The sequence below is a fragment of the Ambystoma mexicanum genome, chromosome 7q (genome assembly GCF_040938575.1).
Source record: "Ambystoma mexicanum isolate Mex_15411 chromosome 7q, UKY_AmexF1_1, whole genome shotgun sequence".
Taxonomy (NCBI): Eukaryota; Metazoa; Chordata; class Amphibia; order Caudata; family Ambystomatidae; genus Ambystoma; species Ambystoma mexicanum.
The window spans coordinates 661009073-661031977 of record NC_090941.1 but is presented as its reverse complement, the minus strand read 5'-3'; the positions used below and the strand labels follow the sequence as shown (position 1 = coordinate 661031977).

Below are 22905 nucleotides of genomic sequence, written 5' to 3'. Positions count from 1 at the left end.
TGCCATTGGGTGTCAAGGAGAGTATAGGCAGCACTGGGAAGATGGAGAAGTGTGTAAGGGGTGGCAATGCCAAGAGCACAGGGAGTGCCAGCTGAAGATGCTGGGATACAATTGCCACTTCTGGCTCCACAGGTCTGAGACAATCCTCTGTATTCTGAAGTGCGTGTGGCTGGCTTTTTTTGTGGGCACACAAATGTCCTCCTTCATTTAAATGGTATTCAAGCATGTGCTGAAGATAAGCGTCAATGTCAGAGTCAAATTCTGGCTGCAGCTCCTTGCCCCACTCCGCGGTGCAATCCACTGGCTTGTCCAGCATTGCATATTTACCCTTTCACTGGGGTCACAGCTTCACAGGCAAGTTGTTCTGCCCCCTGAGCTTTCTCCCACTATATGCTGTAGTGCAGTCGGAATGCATGCCGCAGCACTATGCACACCGCTGGTAGGAGCAGCTGAGGTGTAGATGAGCTTGGCACTGCATTCCCAAATCTATAAATTGCATTAAGAATATTCCTCTCTATGATGGTGACAAATTGCAGTGGGGAGCGTTCATTTTCAAAATTGAAGTTAATAAAAAGTGAGCTACGAAATAAATCGTATGCTTCAAGCTAGGCTGAATTATTTGGTTCTGTTAAGCATTGAATCTGAAATGGTTCAAGAGATAGAATTTTTAGACATAATTAAGGATTTTGCAATACGCAAATCTAGAAGGAAACACATAGTTTAATGTTGGTGGTGTAGAAAGCATATCCTCACTGTCATCTCATTCTTTCTAGGATTACTTGAATGTGTTTGCCGTGCGGGCATGAACTGAAATGCCAAGTGAATTTTGATGTTTTGTTACATGCTTTTGTCATTTCTGTACTGCCTTATTTATTTCATGTTTTTCCAAGTGCTTGTACTTTGGACACATTCATACGGGCAAAAAAGTTAATGTTGAACTGTTAGGTTTTCATTTTGTTTAATAAATGCTTGCTTAAAATCCTTTTCCTTTATTTTCTTACAAAATATATTATTCAAAACAAAAACAAAGTGAAATGTGCTTAATATAGCATCCTCTTGGGGAAACAGATCACAGATGTATAATGTTTATATTTTATTAGCAACTAGATAATCCATTTAAAGTTTAGAGGAGTATCTGTTGAATTAGACTTGAGATATGGAGGGGGCATGGGTGTCATGTCGCGGGGGGTGACGTGGGTTTGGAGGGGGTTGGGAGTAGGACATGGGTTTCGAGGGGCAACATGGGTTTCGGGGAGGGCGAGGCTGTCTGTTCCCCTGGCCCCCAAAACTGTTAAGTTGGTCCTAGGTCTCTGTTTAGCAAAGCATTTAACACGCAGAGAGTTGGTGCCGGAAGAACGGATAAGTCTAGAAGGAGAGTATTTGGTCAGGAAGCGTTGAAGATAGAGTGGTCCCCGGCCCCAGATAGCCTTGCGTATGAGGCAGAACGATGCAGAGGGATTTCAATGTAATCTGTTCTGAGACCGGGAGCCAGTGAAGGCTTTTAAGGGCAGGATATATGCGGTCTGTGGGCTTGAGGCCAAGGATAAGTCTTGCTGCCCTATTCTGGGTTAGCTGGAGGGATCGAAGGGTGGAGGAAGGAAGATTAAGGAAGAGGCTATTGCAGTAGTCTAGCCTGGAGAGAACCAGAGCATGGGTAACATTGAGTCTCTGGGGGAAGGCAAAGAAGGGTAGGGTGCCTTTGAGAAGGAAGAGCTGAAAGTGGGACTTCTTGACAATGTCCTGAATGTGAGGAATGAAGGAAAGGGAGGAGTCGAAGATGACTCTGAGATTCCTATCTACAGTGGCGGGGCGGGGGAGGAGGGCATGGATGAAGGCCAGAGTGCAGGAAAGAGGTATGGTGCAGGGGACCCAAATGGGGGATTCTCTGTTTTGCTGGCATTGAGGCAGAGGTCAATGGCAGTGCACCAGGCCTCAGTGGCAGAGAGGCAGTCAGGAAAGAAGGAGGGTGCAAGGGCGTCAATGCGAAGTTTGAGAAAAAGTTGTGTATCATCAGATTAGCACTGGATGTTGAGGGAGAAGGAAGAAATGAGTCGTGCCAGCAGAGAAAGGTATATGTTAAAGAGCCAGGGCAAAAGAATGGAGCCCTGGGGGACACCACAGGCAGTGGAGGAAGAAGCAGAGGTGAAAGTATCTAGAACGGTTTTGGAGGAATGGTCAGTTAGGAAGGAGGTAAGCCAGTTCAGTGCCCGCTCGGAGATGCCAAGGGTGTCATGGAGCCTTTTTATGAGGATGGAATGATTCACTGTGTCAAATGCAGCAGAGATGTCAAGAAGGATGAGGACAGCAGGGGAACTGGAGTCAAGAGATGCAAGAAGTTCTTCACGGGTGTTCAGAAGAGCAGTTTCCATGCCTGTGGATGCTCGGAATCCAGACTGGTGGTCATGTAGACCGCCAACAAGTATGGTATGAGAGCAGAGTTGGGGGAGGGCCTGCTTCTTAAGCAGGTTTCCCAGGAAGGGGGTGATGGAAATGGGGGAGTAGTTGGCTGGGCAGTAAGGGTCTGCAGAGGGTTTTTTAAGGAGGGGCCACACAAGGGAGTGCTTGAGGAAGGATGGAAGGAACCAGTAGCAAAGGAATGGTTGCAGAGATCAGCCAGAGCAGGGGCAAGAAAGACTATATTTTCCTTGATGTTTCTGGAGGAGCAAGAGGCAACCTGTTTGGACGAGACCTTCCTGGGGTTGACAACTCTGGTGACTTCTTCAGGGGAGACAGGAGTGAAGGAGGAGAAGGAGGAAGAAGGAGGGTGGATGGTAGGGTGGGGGAAGGGGGAATTTCCCTGTTAGAATTATACACTGTGTCAACTCTGGCTGAAATCAAAGCTTGCATTTCCTGTTGATCCTATTTTCTTCCTCCTTCCACCTAAAAGGCTCTTTAGCATGAGATGGAAGTATGAACCTCTATAGATCCTTATCAATAGCTTAATGTCCCAGGTGATTGAAGAAGCAAAATAGTCTAACTGGATCACCACTGAGTGCACAGTGGATGTTATACATTAACTGTGGGATAAAAAGATGTGTTTCCCTGTGAAAATCTTTGTCTCATTTTTCATAGTTTACACAGAGTTGGGGGAGCCCTTGTGCAGGGGAAATACAATCCCAGGAATCTATGGTTTGAATCAGGTTCCCCTTTTACTTGACCCTGACAAATGTTGTAAGGCCAACATTAAATTGTTAGTAACCTCAAAATATCACACAAATGAGGATGATATGATATGATATAATTTGGTATTTATAACGCGCCTATACACTATGGGCCTCATCACGACCCAGGCGGTAAGGGGTTTACGGCGCCGTAAACAGCGCCGACCCTTACCGCCTGAGTACGAGGTCCCTTAGCGCCATGGCGAATTTAACACCTGCTTTTAGCAGGTGTTAAAATCCATGGCGCTAAGGGACCATGGAGTTAATTACGCCACCGTAATTTACGGTGGCGTAATTAACGCCTTCCCCACTCCCATTATGCCCTATGGGGCAAAAATGGGAATGGGGAAGTGTAAATGGGGATTGGGGACTTACCGCCCCGCCAAGGTCCGAATGGGGCGGTAAGTCCGCCAACCACCATGGCGTAAACATAGTTTACGCCATGGTGGTAAAGTCACGGCCCAGGCGGTAACTTACCGCCTGGGTCGTGATGAGGCCTTATAAGTCATAACTCCAATACAATTTGACCATCCTCTACAATTTACCTTTTTTTCTAATGAGAGTAGCTACCGCTAGTTCATTAATAGGGGTTTCCACATATATCAAATGTTACTTTGATTACAATTTCATACTTTAATATTAAGAATCTATGTTTTTGAAGTTCTATATAAAATAGATCAACAATTATTTTTTAAAGGGTTTAATGTAGACAATTACTTAACATGCGCGTGTGAGTGTTTGTGTGTCCAGACTTTCTAATATTTTATATCCTTTAGTTGTAAGATTACAAACATTGAAACAGCATGTAAACATGCAAAAAGTGTTAGAATTCAACGGCAAAGATACAATTGTAGCTGAAACAATAAGGTAAGTTTGACAATGATTCAAGCAGTATTGAAATAAATATTGAAATAATGGCCACATTGAAATCATGCAAATTAACAAGGGGGGTCCTGGGAGTCCCTCTGCCAGGCATTAGTCCTGGTTGCGAGAGACTTACCCAGAGTCTTTAGCTCACTATCTTTCACAGAGAAGAAATATCCTAAACATATTAGTCTTTGTCCTGCCCTGGGGCAGTCCAGCACCGGAATGCTAGGCAATTCTCCTCTGAACAAGAGTACCAACAGCATCCCCAGACACGTGTTTCTAGGGGAATCCAGACGTGGACCCCTTGCTCACTATTCTTAGAGAGGCACAGCACCTCCCTACTGATGAGGTCCGACCAGACCAAAACACGTGTATGGGGATGTTGTTGGTACTCTTGTTCAGAGGAGAATTGCCTAGCATTTCGGTGCTGGACTGCCCCAGGGCAGGACAAAGACTGATATGTTTAGGATATTTCTTCTCTGTGAAAGATAGTGAGCTAAAGACTCTGGGTAAGTCTCTCGCAACCAGGACTAATGTCTGGCAGAGAGACTCCCAGGACCCCCCTTGTTAATTTGCATATGCAAGTAACTTTGGGTCTCACCCTAAGTTACTAGGGGAATCCAGACGTAGACCCCTTGCTCACTATTCTTAGAGAGGCACAGCTCCTCCCTACTGATGAGGTCCAACCAGACCGAAACACGTGTCTGGGGATGCTGTTGGTACTCTTGTTCAGAGGAGAATTGCCTAGCATTTCAGTGCTGGACTGCCCCAGGGCAGGACAAAGACTGATATGTTTAGGATATTTCTTCTCTGTGAAAGATAGTGAGCTAAAGTCTCTGGGTAAGTCTCTCGCAACCAGGACTAATGTCTGGCAGAGAGACTCCCAGGACCCCCCTTGTTAATTCACATTGAAATCATTACAGTGTTTGTTTGAAGTCACATTTAAAAATATGAGGAATATTTGAGGATATGGATCACACGAAGTGAGTGGGCATTCACCTTTTTGTTTCTGGTATAGTTATGCACTGGAACCTGGTAGGGGGTTGTCTAAACAAGACCTGCACGGATCCAAATTCTAAAGAAAATTACAGCTAAGGTGCATGGGTATATGTTCGCCATTACAAATATACTTGCTATGGAAATTATCTTTCATGCTCTTTTTTGCGTATTCTTTTCCTTTACACATTTTAATTCTTTTCCACAATTTTGCCACAGCACACTATGATCCTTCTTATTCCTTTTGCAAGCTTTCCAGCTGCATCAACGTTGGTGCCTATCGGCGGTAATGATACTACACCCTCGACAATCTTTCTTTGTGCATTGAGTGCTCAATCAACTCCTCTGTTCAATCCCTCCCAGAACTGGTGTCCCTTCCTACCATTTGGTGTTCTAGAGATCCATTGGATTGTGTTGTTGCTTCTCATTTACTTTCCCTAGCCATTTGGAAGTAGAGACATTATTGTATTCCATAAACCTTAATCTAACTTGACCATCGCTCAGACTTTCCCTTAGACTTGTTAACGTGAAGTACAAATCACAGATATGCTCCTCATATTAGTCACATTTTGTACAATTCTCCTGTCTCACATTCACTTAGAAAGATAAGACTAAAGCTTCGGTATCTTGCCCTCAATAAGTTTATAGAAATCATAATTTTCAGACATTGTAACTCCCAGGGTGGCTCATTGTATTAGGCTCAGGCACAACACACATTGAACCAGCACAGATTCCATTACCAGTTATACATCTTTCATTTGGATCTGTTCATTCGTAGCATTTATGAATGTTCTGAAGAAACTTGTCTCCTTCCTAATAGACAAAACCTCATATATGTTCTTGGAAAGAGGAAACAACGTATATTTCACATTTCTGAAATACATTTGTGACCAAACCTAGTGCTGCTGTTCTGCTATCCACTTTCCTTTTTCCTGTTACTCTCCAAAGCATTACTTCCTTTTTGTCAAATTGGAAATCCATAATTCCTAAAAACTATTGCGAATTCAGATCCCTTGATACCTTCACATTTGAGAGTAGTGGGTGGCTAGGGATGGAGCTCAACCAGCTGCAACCCGATGTTCCTCTCAGTAGATGTAAGATGCGTGAACCTGCAGGCCTACTACTTCTCCCAGAGCGTGGTAATTCCCAACCACATTCAAGAAAAGGTCCACTCTGGGAGAACACATTACAACATCCATGAGGAACCAGACCCTAGGGAGGGAGTCTGCAATTTTCTTTCTGGGTCAAAAGTATGTACTTGGGAAAGGATTCAATATACTGATGCAAGCCTGCCATCTCTGTGGTAAAAGAGAGCCCTCATGATAGACATTGCAACTCTGCAGTCTACACACAACAGCAGAGCGATGGACAGCCTATTGTTCCAGAATCGTGAACTAGATGTCTCCAATAAGCACTCTGCCATCAATCCAAATGCTTTTCACAGTTGAGAGACAAGCAAAGGATGGACTCTCCCAAGTTCATCCAACTAGGAAGCGGAATCACAGGTTCTTGCGTACTACATAGACAGTGTGGATGGTCTAAGCCAGAGATCAGCTGGGGAAAGCTACAACTTGCCAAGTTGATGAACCTAGTTAATTGGAGGCCCGGCTGGAGGCTGAAAGCCAATGCCCAAGGATTGACTAGAAGCAACTGACGGGAAACTCAAAATACCCTCTACAGGCAACTTGAGGCAGAGGCATGCCCTTGGCAGGAAGGGGAGATACAGCATATTGCCTGCATGACAAGTGCCATGAGCTGAGGAGGGAGAAAACTGCTCATCACCTGCAGGAGACAGGATAGGCACAGGTGGGGCATGACAGCACACCAGAAGAACATTTTCACTGAACCACAGACTCAGTTGGAGGAGCCACAATTAGATCCAATCCTAGAGCAATCCAGCTACAAGGGTGGCACTGAATCAGGTGCTCAGTAGCAAGTCCCATGACAAGGTCTAATCCCAGAACACCAGTTCCTGATACAAGGGAGGAAGTTGCACCGAGGTCCAGGCAGAGACCTATGGAGATGGGAAAGGTTTGCATGAAGATAACCTTGGACTGAGTAATGGAAACATGAGGAGGAGCATCCCTGACCAAAAAAGAGTCCACACAGCAAAGCAACCTGAGAAAGGGCTGAAGAGTGTGTGTGGGAAGCACCTAGACAGCGGGTTCTGCTCTGGGAGCATTTATACAGGAACCTTGAAAACTGTGTTGGCATAGGTATTCATTCTCAAAAAATAGGCTTGGACTTTTTATTGGGCCACAGATGGAACTTTTTGGGACTGTATATGAGTAGGTTATTTTTTCTGTTCGACATTCTGTTAGATTCTTTGCTTCAGATTAGGGGGCCATAGCGCAAGACCAAGAAAGCATGAAGCTAGGAGTCTGATCCATAAGGGTCCAATAGTCTCTTATTTTGGTTGTCCTGACCTTGACTTTCTCATTTAGGATGTTGCATTATTTAAGCAATAAGCCCCGAGCCGCGGGGGCATTACCGAGTAAGGTAATGCCCCGGGGCCCATAGTTATAGGCCCCTGTGGCATGGGACTTACTGCTATTAGTACTCTGGCCCGCAAGACCGCAGCAGCATTTTGGAACAGAAAAAAATATTTAAAAAATGGCCACCAGGGAAGGGAAAACAGAGTCTGTTTTCCCATTCCATGGCAGCCATCGGGAGCAGATGTGCTGGGGACAGAAGTGTTCCTAGCGTGTTCGCTCACGAAAAAGGAGAAAAAAGAAGGTAAGTGGGGTTGGGAGGGTGGGGAGGGGATTGTTTGCAGGGGAAGGGGGAGGAAGAAAGAAAACACTTATCTGAATCCCTGGCGTGGAGTGGGAGGGTGGCAGCCTCCAGCCGTGTGGAGGCTCGGAGCGGGGATTGCCCTGTTTCGAGCCTCCTCATTGGCTGAGGGGCTGCCACGCCCCCCGCCAGGAACAAAGGAAAGGAATCCCAGCGAGGGATTCCCGGTCGGGTAAAGCCCCGGCGAGGGCCATCAGATTGTTTGTTACATTCAGATTGACGCTCGCCGGGTACTGATAGAATATATAGGCGTTTTTCCACCAGTAAACCGATCATTATATTACTAAAGAAGACACAGTTGTACACAAAATCCGAGTCTTGTGTTTTACAGCACGGCCTACCACAACACTTTCAAGGAGTGGCTGATGCATAATTGCGGGTCAGTCAATGCATACAAACTTTCAGAATGAGCAAGTAACCCTTATTGCCAGTGCTAAAAAGACTGGAAGAGCAAGTAATACACAAGCAAAGAGTGTGAAGAGCAAGCTGAATATTGTTGAGAAACATCAAATAGAGCTGCAGCAGAGGCCCAGGTGTAAATTGTCATGAAAAGCAGAAGCAACACTTGAATCCCCAATCTCTAGTTGTAACCTCTTCTTGGGTGTATGAATCCGCATCATCTGTATCTCTGGGGTGTAACATTTAAATGCCTCTCTGCTCACAGACTCTGCCACTCACAGTATCCTTGTTAATTGATTATGCAAACTGCATACAAAAGGTTTAGTGGAAGACGCAGCAAAGGCATTGAGTGAAAAAAGAGACAACACCAACCAGCTGACATGTTAGTGGTAGCTTAACAAAGCTACATAGACGAGAGAAAGGTTTTGAAGAAACCTGGTCATAGTAGTGAGTAGCAACAGTTCTGATGGTCCTTGTACATTGATTTGAAGTCACTTTTGCTCTAGGTTAATGTATTTATTTATTTATTAGTTTATTTATTTTGTCATATCCCCAGCTGCGAGGAGAGTCTCTTTGTAGTGCTACAAGACTAAGGAGCAGTAAAAAAAGGTGCCACTGGAGGGGAACAGTGATCTGGACCTCGTGATCCTTGCAACATTCCAGAGAAGTTAAGCGAAATGGGGACGAAAAAGGAAGTGGTCCAAGCAAGTGCAGAACAATGGTACAGAAGAACAAGCTGCAAGGGCAGGCAGTAAAACAAATGCAGAGCCATCGAAGAGGGTCAGCATGTGTCCAGAACCTTGAAGGCATTTTCTAGCTCTGACAGATATAGTTGATAGCAGCCTAACAACTGTTAAAGGAGAACTTGAAAAGGTGTCTCTTCAGCATTTTCCTGAATGCAGGCTGTCGGGAGATTGATACATAAAGTGCTGCACACAGTGTTCAGTAATCTGCCCCTGAATTATTTTATGCTCCTAAATTGGGCTTGGGACAGTGCAAAGGAGCAAGCTGATCTTTAGGCTCTGGGAGGGATGTGCTTGGGGATGTTCCATTGGATGCAACCTGTCCCGACATCCAAATAGGGATGATTCACAATGCAGACATCTTCAAACGAGATATGCTTGTCTACTCCATGCCAATGCAGGGATTTGAGAGCTGTTATGATGTGGTTCTTTAGTCTCAAGCCCAGAATCAGCCAGGCCACTTTATTCTGGATAACCTGTAAATGATGAAGTAAGCATTTCAGGAGACCTAAGTAGAGACTGTAACTTTATTCAATTTGAAAAAGCAAGAAGGGCTTGCCTACCGCCATCTTTTGTTTTATATTAGGAAGGTCAAAGTGTGTTTTAGCATATGGAGGTGAAAGTGCAATCTCCTCACGATTTGGATTTGTGGGGGAAAATGTGTTGTCCAGGTGTTTTGCTGCTGATGTCATGGTGTGGGGATTCTTATAGTATTAGGCCAAGTGAAAGGGAGAGCACGGGGATAGGAGAACCCACATGAATGATCTCTGTCTTAGTGTTGAAGTAGAGGCTGTTATGGACTATCCAGTCTTTAATGCTGGATAAGCATGCTGATACAGAGTAGGTGCATTGTAAAGTTTGAAGAAAATCAGTGTGTCATCCACATATGATTGAAAAGAGTCAGAGAAGGGAGAAGCTGTTGTTGACTATCCAGTCTTAAACGCTGGATAAGCTTGCTGATATGGAGTATGTGCATTGTAATGTTTGAAGACAATCAGTGTGTCATCCATATATGATTGAAAAGAGTCAGAGAAGGGAGAAGCTGTTGTTGGCTATCCAGTCTTTAACGCTGGATAAGCATGCTGATATGGAGTAGGTGCATTGTCAAGTTTCAAGACAATCTGTGTGTCATCAGCATATGATTGAAAGAGGCAGAGAAGGGAGAGGTTGTTGTTGACTATCCAGTCTTTAACGCTGGATAAGCTTGCCTATACGGAGTAGGTGCATTGTAAAGTTTGAAGACAATCAGTGTGTCATCCACATATGATTGAAAAGAGTCAGAGAAGGGAGAGGCTGTTGTTCACTATCCAGTCTTTAATGCTGGATAAGCTTGCTGATATGGAGTGTGTGTATTGTAAAGTTTGAAGACAATCAGTGTGTCATCCAGATATGATTGAAAAGAGGCAGAGAAGGGAGAAGCTGTTGTTGACTATTCAGTCTTTAACGCTGGATAAGCTTGCCTATACGGAGTAGGAGCATTGTAAAGTTTGAAGACAATCAGTGTGTCATCCACATATGATTGAAAAGATTCAGAGAAGGGAGAGGCTGTTGTTGGCTATCCAGTCTTTAACGCTGGATAAGCATTGGATATGGAGTAGGTGCATTGTCAAGTTTCAAGACAATCTGTGTGTCATCAGCATATGATTGAAAGAGGCAGAGAAGGGAGAGGCTGTTTTTGACTGTCCAGTCTTTAACGCTGGATAAGCTTGCTGATATGGAGTAGGCACATTGTCAAGTGATTTGTCCTCATGAGCTGTGCAACTGGCGGACTGAGAGTTAAGGTGGCATAGCTTCTAATACTTTCCTAATTTCAATTTTGTTGCATTAAACCGATATTGTTATTTAAACTAACGTTTTTTCTCTGAACATATATATATATGTATATATATATATGTAGAAAAAAAGGACTGGGAACCAATCCGGATTACATCGGCACTCCGGCTGTGGTCGAAGCGAAAGGCTGGATGTCTTCAATAAATCCACACACAGACTTGTATTCCGTGCAGTCAAAGTGTTCTTTATTGTTTAAGATACATGGACAAAGGAGGCAGCAACGGTCTTAGGTGCAAGAAGGAACGACGCGTTTCACCCTACTCGGGCTTCGTCAGGTAAGTGACATAGAGAGAGGACTATGGTATTATATAGACAAGTATATGAGTCCTTTTTCAATGTTTTGCACTAAGATAAGGTAACAAGTGGTAGGCAAAAATGCAGCCATGTTAGAACCTGCATAACAACACAGTTCAGTGCATTTAAAAGAGACACGGCATTTTCATAGACAGTGTAGCGGTTTGAAACATGTTTGTTTAATCAAACCAAATGTCCCAAGTGGGTAAGGGATGGACAGAAAGCCTGAGATTGCTGATATTGAATCACTGATATTAAATCATGTGGTTTCATCTTGGTATTTGCCAATGTCAATAAAATTAGGTAAGACAATCGTACACCGTTTTCTATTGTGCTGGGTATGTTGAATTCGGCCCAAGTGGGCTGACACATTGTCTCAACATGGATTGAAGTGTGCTCTCAAAAAATTGTATTCCAACATATATGTTGCAGATATCAAAATTGAGATATGCAGGTGTTGTATAGGTAATAAAGTGCTGCATGCTTTGTAAACATTGAAAAACGGTTGTTTGATAAAGTGCTGAGTGCTATCAATAAAGTGCATAGTATAAAGTGCATATTGCAAAATCGCAAGTGATAGGGAATTAAATCTAGAGGCGGTACTTAACCCTTGCGGGTGCCTCTAATATGTATTCTATCCCACTCTGATCTCTGTATATCATAAGTTTCAAAAAATGTTGATATTAATGGGCAGTGTGTTACCCTCGCGGGCGCCCAGATGCTGTGACATGAGGCTGTGTATAACCCTTGCGGGTGCCTCACATATTGGTCGAATCACTATGCATAACTATACATTAGAAGAGACATACAATCCATGATATATATTATGAATGTTCATAATGAAACATATAGGTGGTCTAATATGTACACATGGGCAGTATGTTACCCTTGCGGGCGCCTATATGTTGTGACTATACCAACCTGTATATTTAGCAAGGTAGTAAAAAGTAATTAATGCAAATGCGAGAATAAATATTACCTTCTAAAATTGTTGTACGAACATATTATGAAAAAAGTTTTGAAACATTTTTTTTAAAAAGAGTTAAGTTGCTTGATGTTATATGTTAAAATTACTCCTTATAATTCAAGTGCAAACGATTTAAGGTGCATAGTGCTGGATGTCACATTCATGTGTTGGTGTTTTATGCTAGAAAGTTTTTATAGTGGATATGGGGCATGAGGCATAATATTTTTAACATTGGAATTATTGCCTTCTCCCATACTTCAAATCCATCGATTACATTTAAAACAATTCTGCGATTAATGCACATTGTTTTGAGGGAACTTGCAATACATTTGACAACTAAATGATAAATGCACTTTACATATTGATAAAAACAGCACTAGATAGAGCTAAAGATAAAACATCCTCTCCCTGAACTAAGTTGCTAATTTAAAATGATTGGTGATATAAAACAACACACAATCAAAGTGAAAAACTGCTTGCATGAAAAACCGTGTAGGGATGCATAGGCGTCCAAATTGAACTCAATTTTCTAAGAACCTTTTTTCATTGTACATATCCACCAAATAGACAAGATATACAAAAAATGCAAATAATATATATCGAATTTTCAGAAATGCAGAAACATTGGAAAAATTGGAAAAATTAGAAAAATTAGAAAAATTGGAAAAATTCGGAAGGGCTTAGGTCTATGAGTGATCGAGATTTGAAGTCTTTAAATGTTTAGGATCCCAAAAATGCATATAATTCCTCGTCACGATTGTGACCTCCTGGATACTTGGTGTTAAAATCTACTATATATCTGGATTCCATTTGTCTGAGTGTTCGTAGTCTGTCCCCTCCTCTTGGGTGGCTTGTGGCTGAGTCAATAATGAAATACTTGAAAGAACTGGTGTCATTTTGATGTACTTCTTTAAAATGTTTAGCAAGTGGGTAAGACATATCATGATTTTTGATTGCACGTAGATGTTGCAATATTCTTAGCCTGGCTTCTAGTTTGGTGCTACCTACATACCATAAATTGCAGGAACAAATAATCACATAGATGGCAAATTGTGTAAAACATCTCAGATCTTGTTTGATTTTAACTTCTTTTTTGGTCCGAGGATGTAGGACTATTTTCATATTTATTCCATGACGACATGCTTTACATTTAGCACAAGTAAAAAAACCCGATATTTCGGTGGGTAGCCAGGTGTTGGTACTTTGTTTGGGCGATCGGAACATACTCAGTGATAGTTTGCTTTGTATCGAAGGTGGTTTTCTGTAGGTCATGGTGGCATGTGTTGGCAAGTATGGAGTAATGTCCTGGTCTCTTTTCAAGAGATGCCAGTGTTTCTTTAAAATTTGTTTGATTTCTTTTGCTCCAGAATTGAAAGTGGTAATGAATCTGAGTGCGCAATCTTCATGTGATTGATCCTTTATTGAATTTTTGATTGTATTTCTTTTGGCTAGAATCATCTCTCGGGTTTTCTTGCAGGTTTGATCGTAGGCTTTGTTAATAACTGTTTTCTTATAGCCTCGATTTAAGAATCTAGCCGCAGTTTTTTTGGCATTTTTTTCCCGTGTTTCATTCTCACTACAGTTTCTTTTTACCCGTAAGAACTATATATATATATAGATGCTGCGAGAACCAACTTAACAGAACACCTTTCAACTACTCTCTTGTTGTTAATTGTATAATGTTGTTGGCAGGAGAGTCACTGCCCCTCGTTGCCCAGTGGTGGGATTAATTGCAGAATCATGATGTCATAGAGCAAGTGACTGAAGTGGCAATTGAAGAAGTTAAAATGGTTTTTACAAAAGTAGAATGGTTTTACAAAATTGGAATTGTTATGCTAAATGGGAATGGTTTTAGAAAATCAGCATGCTTTTAAAATATTCAAATGCTTATAAGAAATTGGAATGCCTTTACAACATTTTAATATTTTAAGAAATTGGAATAGTTTAAAAAAAATTGGAAAAGGGCCATGCCCTCTAGTAGCTTCAAATAAGGGTGGTTTCCAGTGTTGATCCTTTATTTCAGAACGGCAGCGACCATATCTGCTCTGCAGGGTGAGAACAGGAAGAAAAAACTTACTTACCTGTAACAATTGTTCTCCATCATGGGCATGGCATGGATTCACATGCTCATGAATATTCCCCATCGTCAGGCTGGGAATCCTTGGTAAAAAGAAAGAAGTCTAGCTTTAACCTTGAAAAAACTGTCTTTCTCCCATAAACCAATCACTGTTCTCTGGGTCACACTGCACCCATTCAATGACAGTCGTCTGCCTATGCCCCACCCCTAGAGGCCATCTTCAGATTTGGTATAGCACGCAAAGTGACAGTATGAACCAAGAGGAGCCACAGCTGGGAAGGTGGGAGGGTTCACATGTGAATCCATGCCATATCCATGCTGGAGAACTACAGTTACAGGTAAGTGACTTGTTCCTTCTCCAGCATGGGTTCTGGCATGGAATCCCATGCTCATGAATACAAATACGCAACAGTAGATATACATAACCACAGGAGGTGGCAAGGCTCCACAGAAGTACAAACACTTACCCCTGGAACAGTTGGAACATACCGCAAACAAACAGGTTGTGCAGCAATGCCTGGCCGACTCTGGACTCCTCCCTGGAATCCCTGTTGACACAGTAGAATCTCGTGATAGTGTGCGTAGACCTCCACGTAGCTGCCCTGCAATGTCGAGCAAGAGAGCACCAGAGAGAAACGCTGTCGTAGCTCCAATAGCTCTAGTGGAATGGGCTCTCGCCATCCTGGAAGAGGCCTGTTGGCCAGACGATGACAGTGCATGATGCAGCCAGAGAGCCTGGAGATGGAAGCCTTCGATAGGGGCTTCCAATGATTCACAGGTCCAAAATTCACAAACAGTTGAGATGTTTTCCGAAAGTCCTTTGTGCGTGCCACATAAAACTTCAAGGCACGAGCAATGTCCAGCGAACGCTTTGCCCTTTCAGCGGGCGAAGAAGGATTCAAAAAGAAGACTGGAAGAACCAAGGGTTTGATGATTTGGGATTCCGGTATCAAGGTGGGTTGGGTCAGTAGCACCACCCTTGTAGCGTGAAACGACAAGTATGGTATCTTGCAGGAAAGGGCCGGAATCTCCCCGAACCGTCTGGCTGAGGTAATGGCCACTAGGAAAACAGTCTTCCATGAGAGGGACTTCGGAGGATCCAGATGCAATGGTTTGAAAGGATGCTGCATGAGCTTAGTTAGAACGACATTGAGCTCCCAAGCCAGAGCAGGTGCCTTCACCAGCGGAAAAGTCCTGAAGAGGCCCTACCGAAACTCCTTGATGAGCCTGTGAAACCGCAGCGATGACTTGTCCAGAAATCGTGCGTCCCGGGAAATGGCCACCAAAAACACCTTGATGGAGTCATGGGCCAATCCAGCATTGGCCAACAACAGCAGGTATGGCAGGAGCTGTAGGGACGTGACACGCAGAGGTGTAATCCTTTGAGTCCTGCACCACACTGTGAAACGCTTCCATTTGTGGCTGTAATATGAAAGTGTAGAGGATGCTCTGACCCTGGCAAGGACCTTCATACAAGCCAGGGGAATGTCATAATGCCCTAACTCTAGGGCTGCAGGAGCTAAGCCATAAGGTTCAGCGAAAGTGGGTTGAGCTGCAGGATTGTTCCGTCGTCTCTGGAGAGGAGGTCGCAAAGAGGAGGCAGCTGGTTGGCCAGGGCCACCGACAGGCAGAGTTGGTCCGGGTACCAGACCTAGCGAGGCTAAGCCAGAGCTATGAGTATCATCTTGCTGCAACAGCATTTGAATGTGTTGCTCACACGTAGCAGCAGGGGTATTGGCGGGAAATTGTACAGGTAGAGATCGATCTGGGGTCGGCCCCACATGCTGAAGAGAAGTGACAGTTGTGCCTGCTGGAGTTCCCACTTGTGTCCTGAAGAATGGCCTACTGCCACAGGGCCTGCGCCTCCATGGAACGAGCAGGAAAGCGGGTCCCGTCCTGCTCCCGGATGTTACATATAGTTGTGGTGTTGTCTGTGATAATCCTCACCACCAATCCTCGCAGGAAAGGCAAGAAAGGCTTGAGGGCCCAAAGCACAGCTCGTATCTCCAGTACATTGATGTGCAGATCCTGTTCCTCTGGAAGCCAGAGGCTTCTGGAGTGGGATGGTCCGGTGTGAGCCTCCTACCCATACATAGAGGCGTCTGTGGTGACTGCAGCCTGGAACGGGGGGGATCCGAAACGGGGCTCCCTGAGCGAGGTGCACTCCCCACCACTGTACGGCTTGTCTGAATTCCTGGTTGAGGGTCATTTTGTCCATCCTCTTGCCCATGACCTGGAGCCACCTTCCATGAAGAAACTCCTGCAGCCTGCAGAACGGGACAAGGTGAATGCAGGACGACATCATGACCAGCAGTGATGTGATGGCCCAAACCATCATGGATTGAGCTGTGGACAAATTATGCACCTTCTCCAAAATGGCTGTCACTCTCTCCTCCGAGAAATATGCCGAAGATGCGACCATGTTGAGGCGAATGTCCAGGAACAGAGTGTTCTGCAATGGCACCACATAGGACTTCGGATAGTTGATGGAGAATCCGAGATAAGTCAGCAGAAGAATGGTCTCTTCAGTGTGCTGTGCCACCAGTGCCTGAGAGTGGGACCGGATGAGACAGTCATCCAGGTACGGGTAGAAGTGTATGCCCTTGAGGTGTAGGTGCGCCACCACTAGGGACAAGGATTTTGTGAACACACTTGGTGCCAATTTCAGGCCAAAGGGAAGAGCCTTGAACTAATAGTGATGACCCAGAACCACAAAGTGCAGTAACTTCCGATGCTTGGGGTGTATTGGAGCGTGAAAGTAGGCATCTTGCAGGTCCAGCGTGGCCAGGAAATCACCTTCCTCCAGTTGGTCGAGCACGTGCTGCAACATGACCATCCTGAATTCTGGGACCGCAAGTATTTGTTGAGGCGTCGTAAGTCCAGGATTGTATGCCATTCCCCTGACTTCTTCTTAACCAGAAAGTATCTTGAGTACCCTCCAGATCCCCGAAAGGTGCAGCGGGTTGGGTCCTATCACCCCTTTTTCGAACATGGCCTGGACCTCCTGCAGCAGTTGGACCATGTGTAGTTCCTTCTTCACCGTGGGAGGAATTCCAGGGCACATGGGCTTAAACTCCACGGTATGCCCTTGATGAAGTTAGTCCAGCACCCACTTGTCAGTGGTGATGTTTCCCCACCTGTCCACGAAGTGTGACAGTTTGCCTCCCACTGGGGTACAAGACCATGGGCCCGGGTCCTGTGCCTGGTCAGGCCTGCTAGTGCATCCGTGTCCTGGCCTGCGGGCGACATAACGATGTGCCCCTCCTCTGAAGGCTCTGACTGGCCCCTGTAAGCCTCCTGACTGGTGGGACAGGGGAGCTGATGGAATGAGGTGGATGCATTGCTCTTAGACGATCTGGCATACTTCCCTCTAGAGGATCGAAAGGAAGAAGACATCTGCTGCTGTAAGGTCCCCAGCAACTTAGCCGTATCAGTGCCCGTCTTAATGGCCTGTACAGTTTCGTGTACAACCTTGCTGAACCGATTATCCCCGTCAAAGGGCATATCAACCACTTTGGATTGGACGTCTGGTCTGAAATGAGTGGGCTTCAACCAACCTTGTCGTCTGAGTGCCATACCGTTTTCCATCTGGTGAAAGCCAGAGTCTGCGACATCCAACACCACCGGGATAGTGTGCTCGCAAGTCAACTCACCTTCCTGAAACAGAGCTAGGGTCTCGGTTTTCTTGTCCTCAGGTAAGAAGTCCAGTATCAGGTCCAGTTTAAACCATAGTTCCCTATCATAACATGCCAGGATGGCCAACGCATTGGCGGCCTTCACCGTTGAAGCATTGGTATAGATACGCTTGACCATTGCGTCTAACTTCTTCCCCTACTGTTCAGGGGGTACCATGGATGAAGAGAATGGGTTTGCTGACCGCTTCATAGTGGTAGCCGGCACCACAGAGTCCAGGGATGGCTGCGATCTGAGGCATCTAGGAGCTGAGTCAGGCACTCTGTACTTTTTCTCAAGTCTGTCCCGTTTTTCTGGTGCAGAACTTGGGGTCTTCATGAGAGCGAGGCCTTTATCCCAAATATCATCGAGCAGAAGGATCGATGTCACAGTTTTCCTGGATGATTCACGTCTTTGAAAAAGGAACCCCTCTTTCTTATTTTCTTTGGGTAGCAGGCCGAAGAGGGCAGATGCCCTTGAGATCATGGAGTGGAAGGTCCCCACCTCATCCAGCAGTGATTCCCTGGAAGGCTCATCGGCACCCAGCGGTTCTCCATCGGGAGGCACAAAGTCATCAAACTCATCGGTTTGTGTAGTGGCCGTATCCATGTCTGTACCATTGTCGGTCTGGGCTGGGTCCACCACCGGTACATCTGGTGTGGGAGGCGGTGTAGGCTGCATTGATGTAGGAAGAGGCTTTGGTCCTGTGGGGAAAGACTTATGCTGAGGCCTCGGTGGGCTGTGCCTGCGGGGGCTCCCAACCAGAACAACTGGAGAATGAGGCACCCGTTGCTGTATTTCTGACACCAGCATGTGAAGTGTTGTTAGAATGTCCAGTGACATGTCTCTAGGGCCCTGTGGAGGGGCAGCTGGGGTCGGCAATGGTGGAATACTTATTTGCCTTGGCGGAGCCGATGGCCAGTCCTTTTCCACAGGAGGAATCTCCCTACACACCGAGCTGAAGCCCCTGTGATATGAGCAGCAGCCTTCCTGCGAAAAGCCTCATCTGAACTTGTGCAGATTGCCCTCGCAACCTCCCTCTGACCTGCCTTAGGCATGGGAAGAAAATCAGCTGGTGGTAACAGTTCCTTTGATCTCCCTGCCTCCTTTGGGAAGGAGGAGACGACTAGAGCCTTTGCAGACTGGGTAGTCGTGGTCAAGGCGGTAGTTGTTATGGCCAAAGCGGCAGCAGCCCTGGGCCGGGGTGGTAGCGTGATACTCTGGGTAGATTTTGTCTTTGCGGCGGTTGTAGACAGGGCCGTCGACAGGGCTGCCAATGGAGTCCTCGGTGGAGCAGCAGACACAATCTTCGAGGGTGAAACTGTCGACGAGGCTTTGGTCGTGGATGAAGCCATGGTAGGTGCTCTCTTGGACGATTTTGCAGTCGAGGACCTCGGTTTGTAAGATGTTGCCGTTGTCGTCACAGGCAAAGCCTTGGATGCAGGTGTCGGTGAGACCCTCGAACCTGTGGTCTGTCTTTGGTTTATCAATGTGCGTTGATATAGCGAAATGGGTGGGATTGCGGAAAATTAAAAAATTCGGTACCCAGTCAATTTACCGAAAATAATTCAGATTGGTACATTTCACTGAAGACCATAATAACAAAAAACACTGAAAATATTGAATAAATATATAAAGGGTAGTGGGGTAAGAGGTTAAAATGAGTTGGGATGGGGTTGGTGTGGCGTTATAAGGGTAGAAAATCGGTGGGGTTTGAAGGGAAATCAGGAAAATCACATATAACCATACATTTCGCCAGAGTCATGCCAATGACCTAGTAGTGATGTAGAACAAATGCAGAATGCATCACTGCAAAAGCTTAATCAACCTGCTTGTGCTTTCAGCTTGTTTCCTGAATATAGGGAAAAATAGATGCAACACATGCATGGTTTGCTAAATATGCTCAGAGCCGAGAGGCTCATACATTCTTGCTGATTTGATAATAACTAGCTGTGAAACCGTTTTTCAATTAGAAATTCTCGAAATAAGGCAGACACTTTCCTGTTCTGAATCCAAACACATACAAAAACACAAGTGTAAACCATTTGAAAAGTGCCAGTGCATCAAATACCCAAAAGTGTGAGTTTGGCTGCTTGTCTTCTTGAGTGAGAATCCACAATGTAGGAGTCATTTCCACTGGCTGCTTGTCCTATTGAGTCATAATCCATAATGCAGGTGTAATTTCCACTGTTACTTCTGCCCACCGAAGGGACCTGAGCAAATGAAACCTTTATTGTGGAGGTACCTTCTTTCTTGTGTTCTTCAAATACAGCTCCCTGTAGGAGAGTTAATCACAAAAATATATTGGGTTTAAAAGTGTGTATTTAGAGTTGTTGCGATTATGCAGAATGGCGTGCCTGGCGTGCCTATGCTTAGTGAAAACGCTATTTCTGTGCTATGGTTTACGTTTGCATGTGTTGGTTAAGAATGTGGGGAGAAGGTAACAGCACATTTAACTATGTATCAAGCATCATCAAATGTGTATAATTATGAGATCACTGTAATCTCACTAAGTAACAATGGGCCTCATGCCAAGTTTGCTGGTCCGTAAATAAGGGTGCCGGTAAGCCTTTTTTTTTTTTTTAAACCTTTTTTCGGACCGCCAAACTATGGGTTTGCCTGCCGGAGCTGCTGTGCCCGACAGGTCTGACCTTGCCAGGCACAGCAGTCATAGTAAACAAATCGTCATGGAAGCACCTGCACTGTTAACAATTGTGCCGGTGCGTGTGTCCTCATCGGACTCTATGGGAACAGATATTAACAAAATTACTGGAGCCTGACTTCCCGCTGGACTCGCAATGAAGCCCAATGACTTTATCCCACAATGCAGCATAACTGAAGAAATCCAACGGGAAACAGACTGGATATGATTTATCATAAATTACTTGAGAAATGTGTGGGCCACTGAAGACCCAGGCACATTTCCTGAGGGTGAAGTCGAGGCACATGTCGGAAATGGCCGCAAGAGTGCAGTTGCTCAAAGTTTAGCTCTAGTGATAGAAGCTCGTCATTCACGTGAAGAAGTAACACCTTTAAACTGCACTTATTTAGAAATGTGTAGTTGATTTCTGGGCAGTGGAGGATGCACAAGGACAGCATGCCCAGCCCCTCCCTGTGCCCCAAGGACACGTTTTATAAAAGGGATGGATAGACACTATTGGTTGGTTGAAAGCATGTTACATCCTGTAAGGCTGATGGAAATGACACCATTTGACACTGCAGGGACACGCTTTTCCCAGATGACAAAAGAAAACATACTCAACATTTACAACGCTGAACAAATGAGTAGGGAAATCAGGATTTAGCAGAGTATTTCAAATGCAGTGTCCGTCGGTTTTGCAGGATATGTTCAAAGGTTCCTTAGCTGTTTTCTTTTGTTTAGTAATAGAGACACTCCACTGAGTCAAATGTGCCGGGATTGGGGGGGAGGGGCTAGGGGGTAGGTGGAGGTGGAGAGATTTACCAGTGGAAAGAGATGAGATTTTAAGTAAGGTCTTCTCTGTTAGACTATAAATAGACTCAGGTCTGGGCAACGATCCTCAGCACATAATGCATCATTAGATTGGATACAAAGAAGTGCTGAGTTTGCGTTTCTCTGATTGTTGCTATTCTTGGGAATCTTGGGAAAGATTTCTGGAAAGCCTTTCAGTTTCAGGAACATTATGAAACAGCAGCCAAGTAAGCAGTACCCTCATATATATTTGAAATAATTGGTTGACTATTGTTTTATAAAAATAGTTATAGTAGATTTACTACATAATTCCTCATGTGTTCACATGTGAAATTGTCCTCTACATTTTACAATTTCCCATAGCGCGCTTTTAAGATAATCAAAATATTATCCATCTTAGAAACCAAATACCCTTTGCCAGGAATGACTATTTTAACCATATTTTGAGATTACACCTTCCATTAAGACAGGGAGTAGTTGACCACTTGCATTGAAACTCTTGTGCTTGGGAGCAATGCTACTAAAATACACTTTATTATTTAGCATATTGTAGAGTTGCATTCATTTCTGTGGCATCTAAAATGTAAATTAGTGGGATTTGCAGTCAAAGTAGTGGCGGATATAGGGAGCAAGCGCTGCAGATATGCTGTGGGCCCATATTCACACGCTGGATCAAAACAGAGACATTGCTCATTAGTCAGAAGGTTCCGCTGCAGGAGAGGCTTCACTGTCTTAATCTTCATTTCAAAGATTCAAGGACAGTCGCGGCCTTTGCCTTTACATGTATGGCAAGTGATGCTCTGTGGTTTGAAATATTCGTTCATTTCACAAATTCAACTATATATTCATTGGCGGAGAATCAGAATTCAAGCAGTGGGTCAGAGAAGCTGCTTCCCAGTTGGGTTTGGGAAGGACTATATGCAATGGAGCCTCAACCCTCAATGCAGCACTATGAAGAATTTGACAATGAGAATCTGAAATCAGTCCTTGTGTGGAGAGGAAAAGAAGGAGGTGTTCCAAAGCATGGCGGCCAGAACAGGTGTGGCAGTGTGGTATGCTTACGCAACAGCAACTCTCTGATTACTTCCTGTGCTTTCATGTCTTGTCTGAACCTTTCCTTGCACCTACCCTGTCCTGAACTTGTAAGTATCCATTCTGGGTGTGTTGCAATGGAAAACGAGAGTGAGCCAACACCAATTCAAGGTCTAGGGTGTGGAGAAGCCACTCAAAAACCGACTCTGGAAAGTCAATGGGCCTCGTTACGAGTCAGCTGGTCCGGAAACAATGGTGGCGGTAAACCTGCCGCCACCGTTGTTTACGGGCCGGCTGATTCCAAGCTCTGCAGACGGGTGGTGTCACTCCCACCAGGTCTGACCTGGCTGGAATAACGGCACCCGCTGCAGGCAGAAATGGAAACACCGGCTCCATCATAGACGGAACCAGTGTTTCCATTGTCCCCATCCCATGGGTATGGGGATTTACGGAATTCCGCCTCCAGATTTACCGGGTCACCGCGGTTGTAATGCCCCGGTGATTCTGGCAATCACGGAGGCCAGAATGGTATTACGGGTCCGGTGTCAGCCTGCCGGTTTTTTCGGCATGGCTACCGCCGGACTCGTAATGAGGCCCAATGTGAGCAGTTGGTAGCAAGA

At 44.9% G+C, this 22905-nt stretch overlaps 1 protein-coding gene across 2 annotated transcripts in view; it reads right to left on the bottom strand.

Moving 5' to 3' along the window:
* Nucleotides 1–22905, bottom strand: part of FLT3 (fms related receptor tyrosine kinase 3) — an 842728-nt gene that overhangs the window by 449263 nt on the left and 370560 nt on the right. For both annotated transcript variants that reach the window (XM_069639890.1, XM_069639891.1), the window contains exon 8: nucleotides 19874–20078. In XM_069639890.1, coding sequence (XP_069495991.1) covers nucleotides 19874–20078 — 205 coding nt within the window. The remainder of the gene's footprint in view (nucleotides 1–19873; nucleotides 20079–22905) is intronic.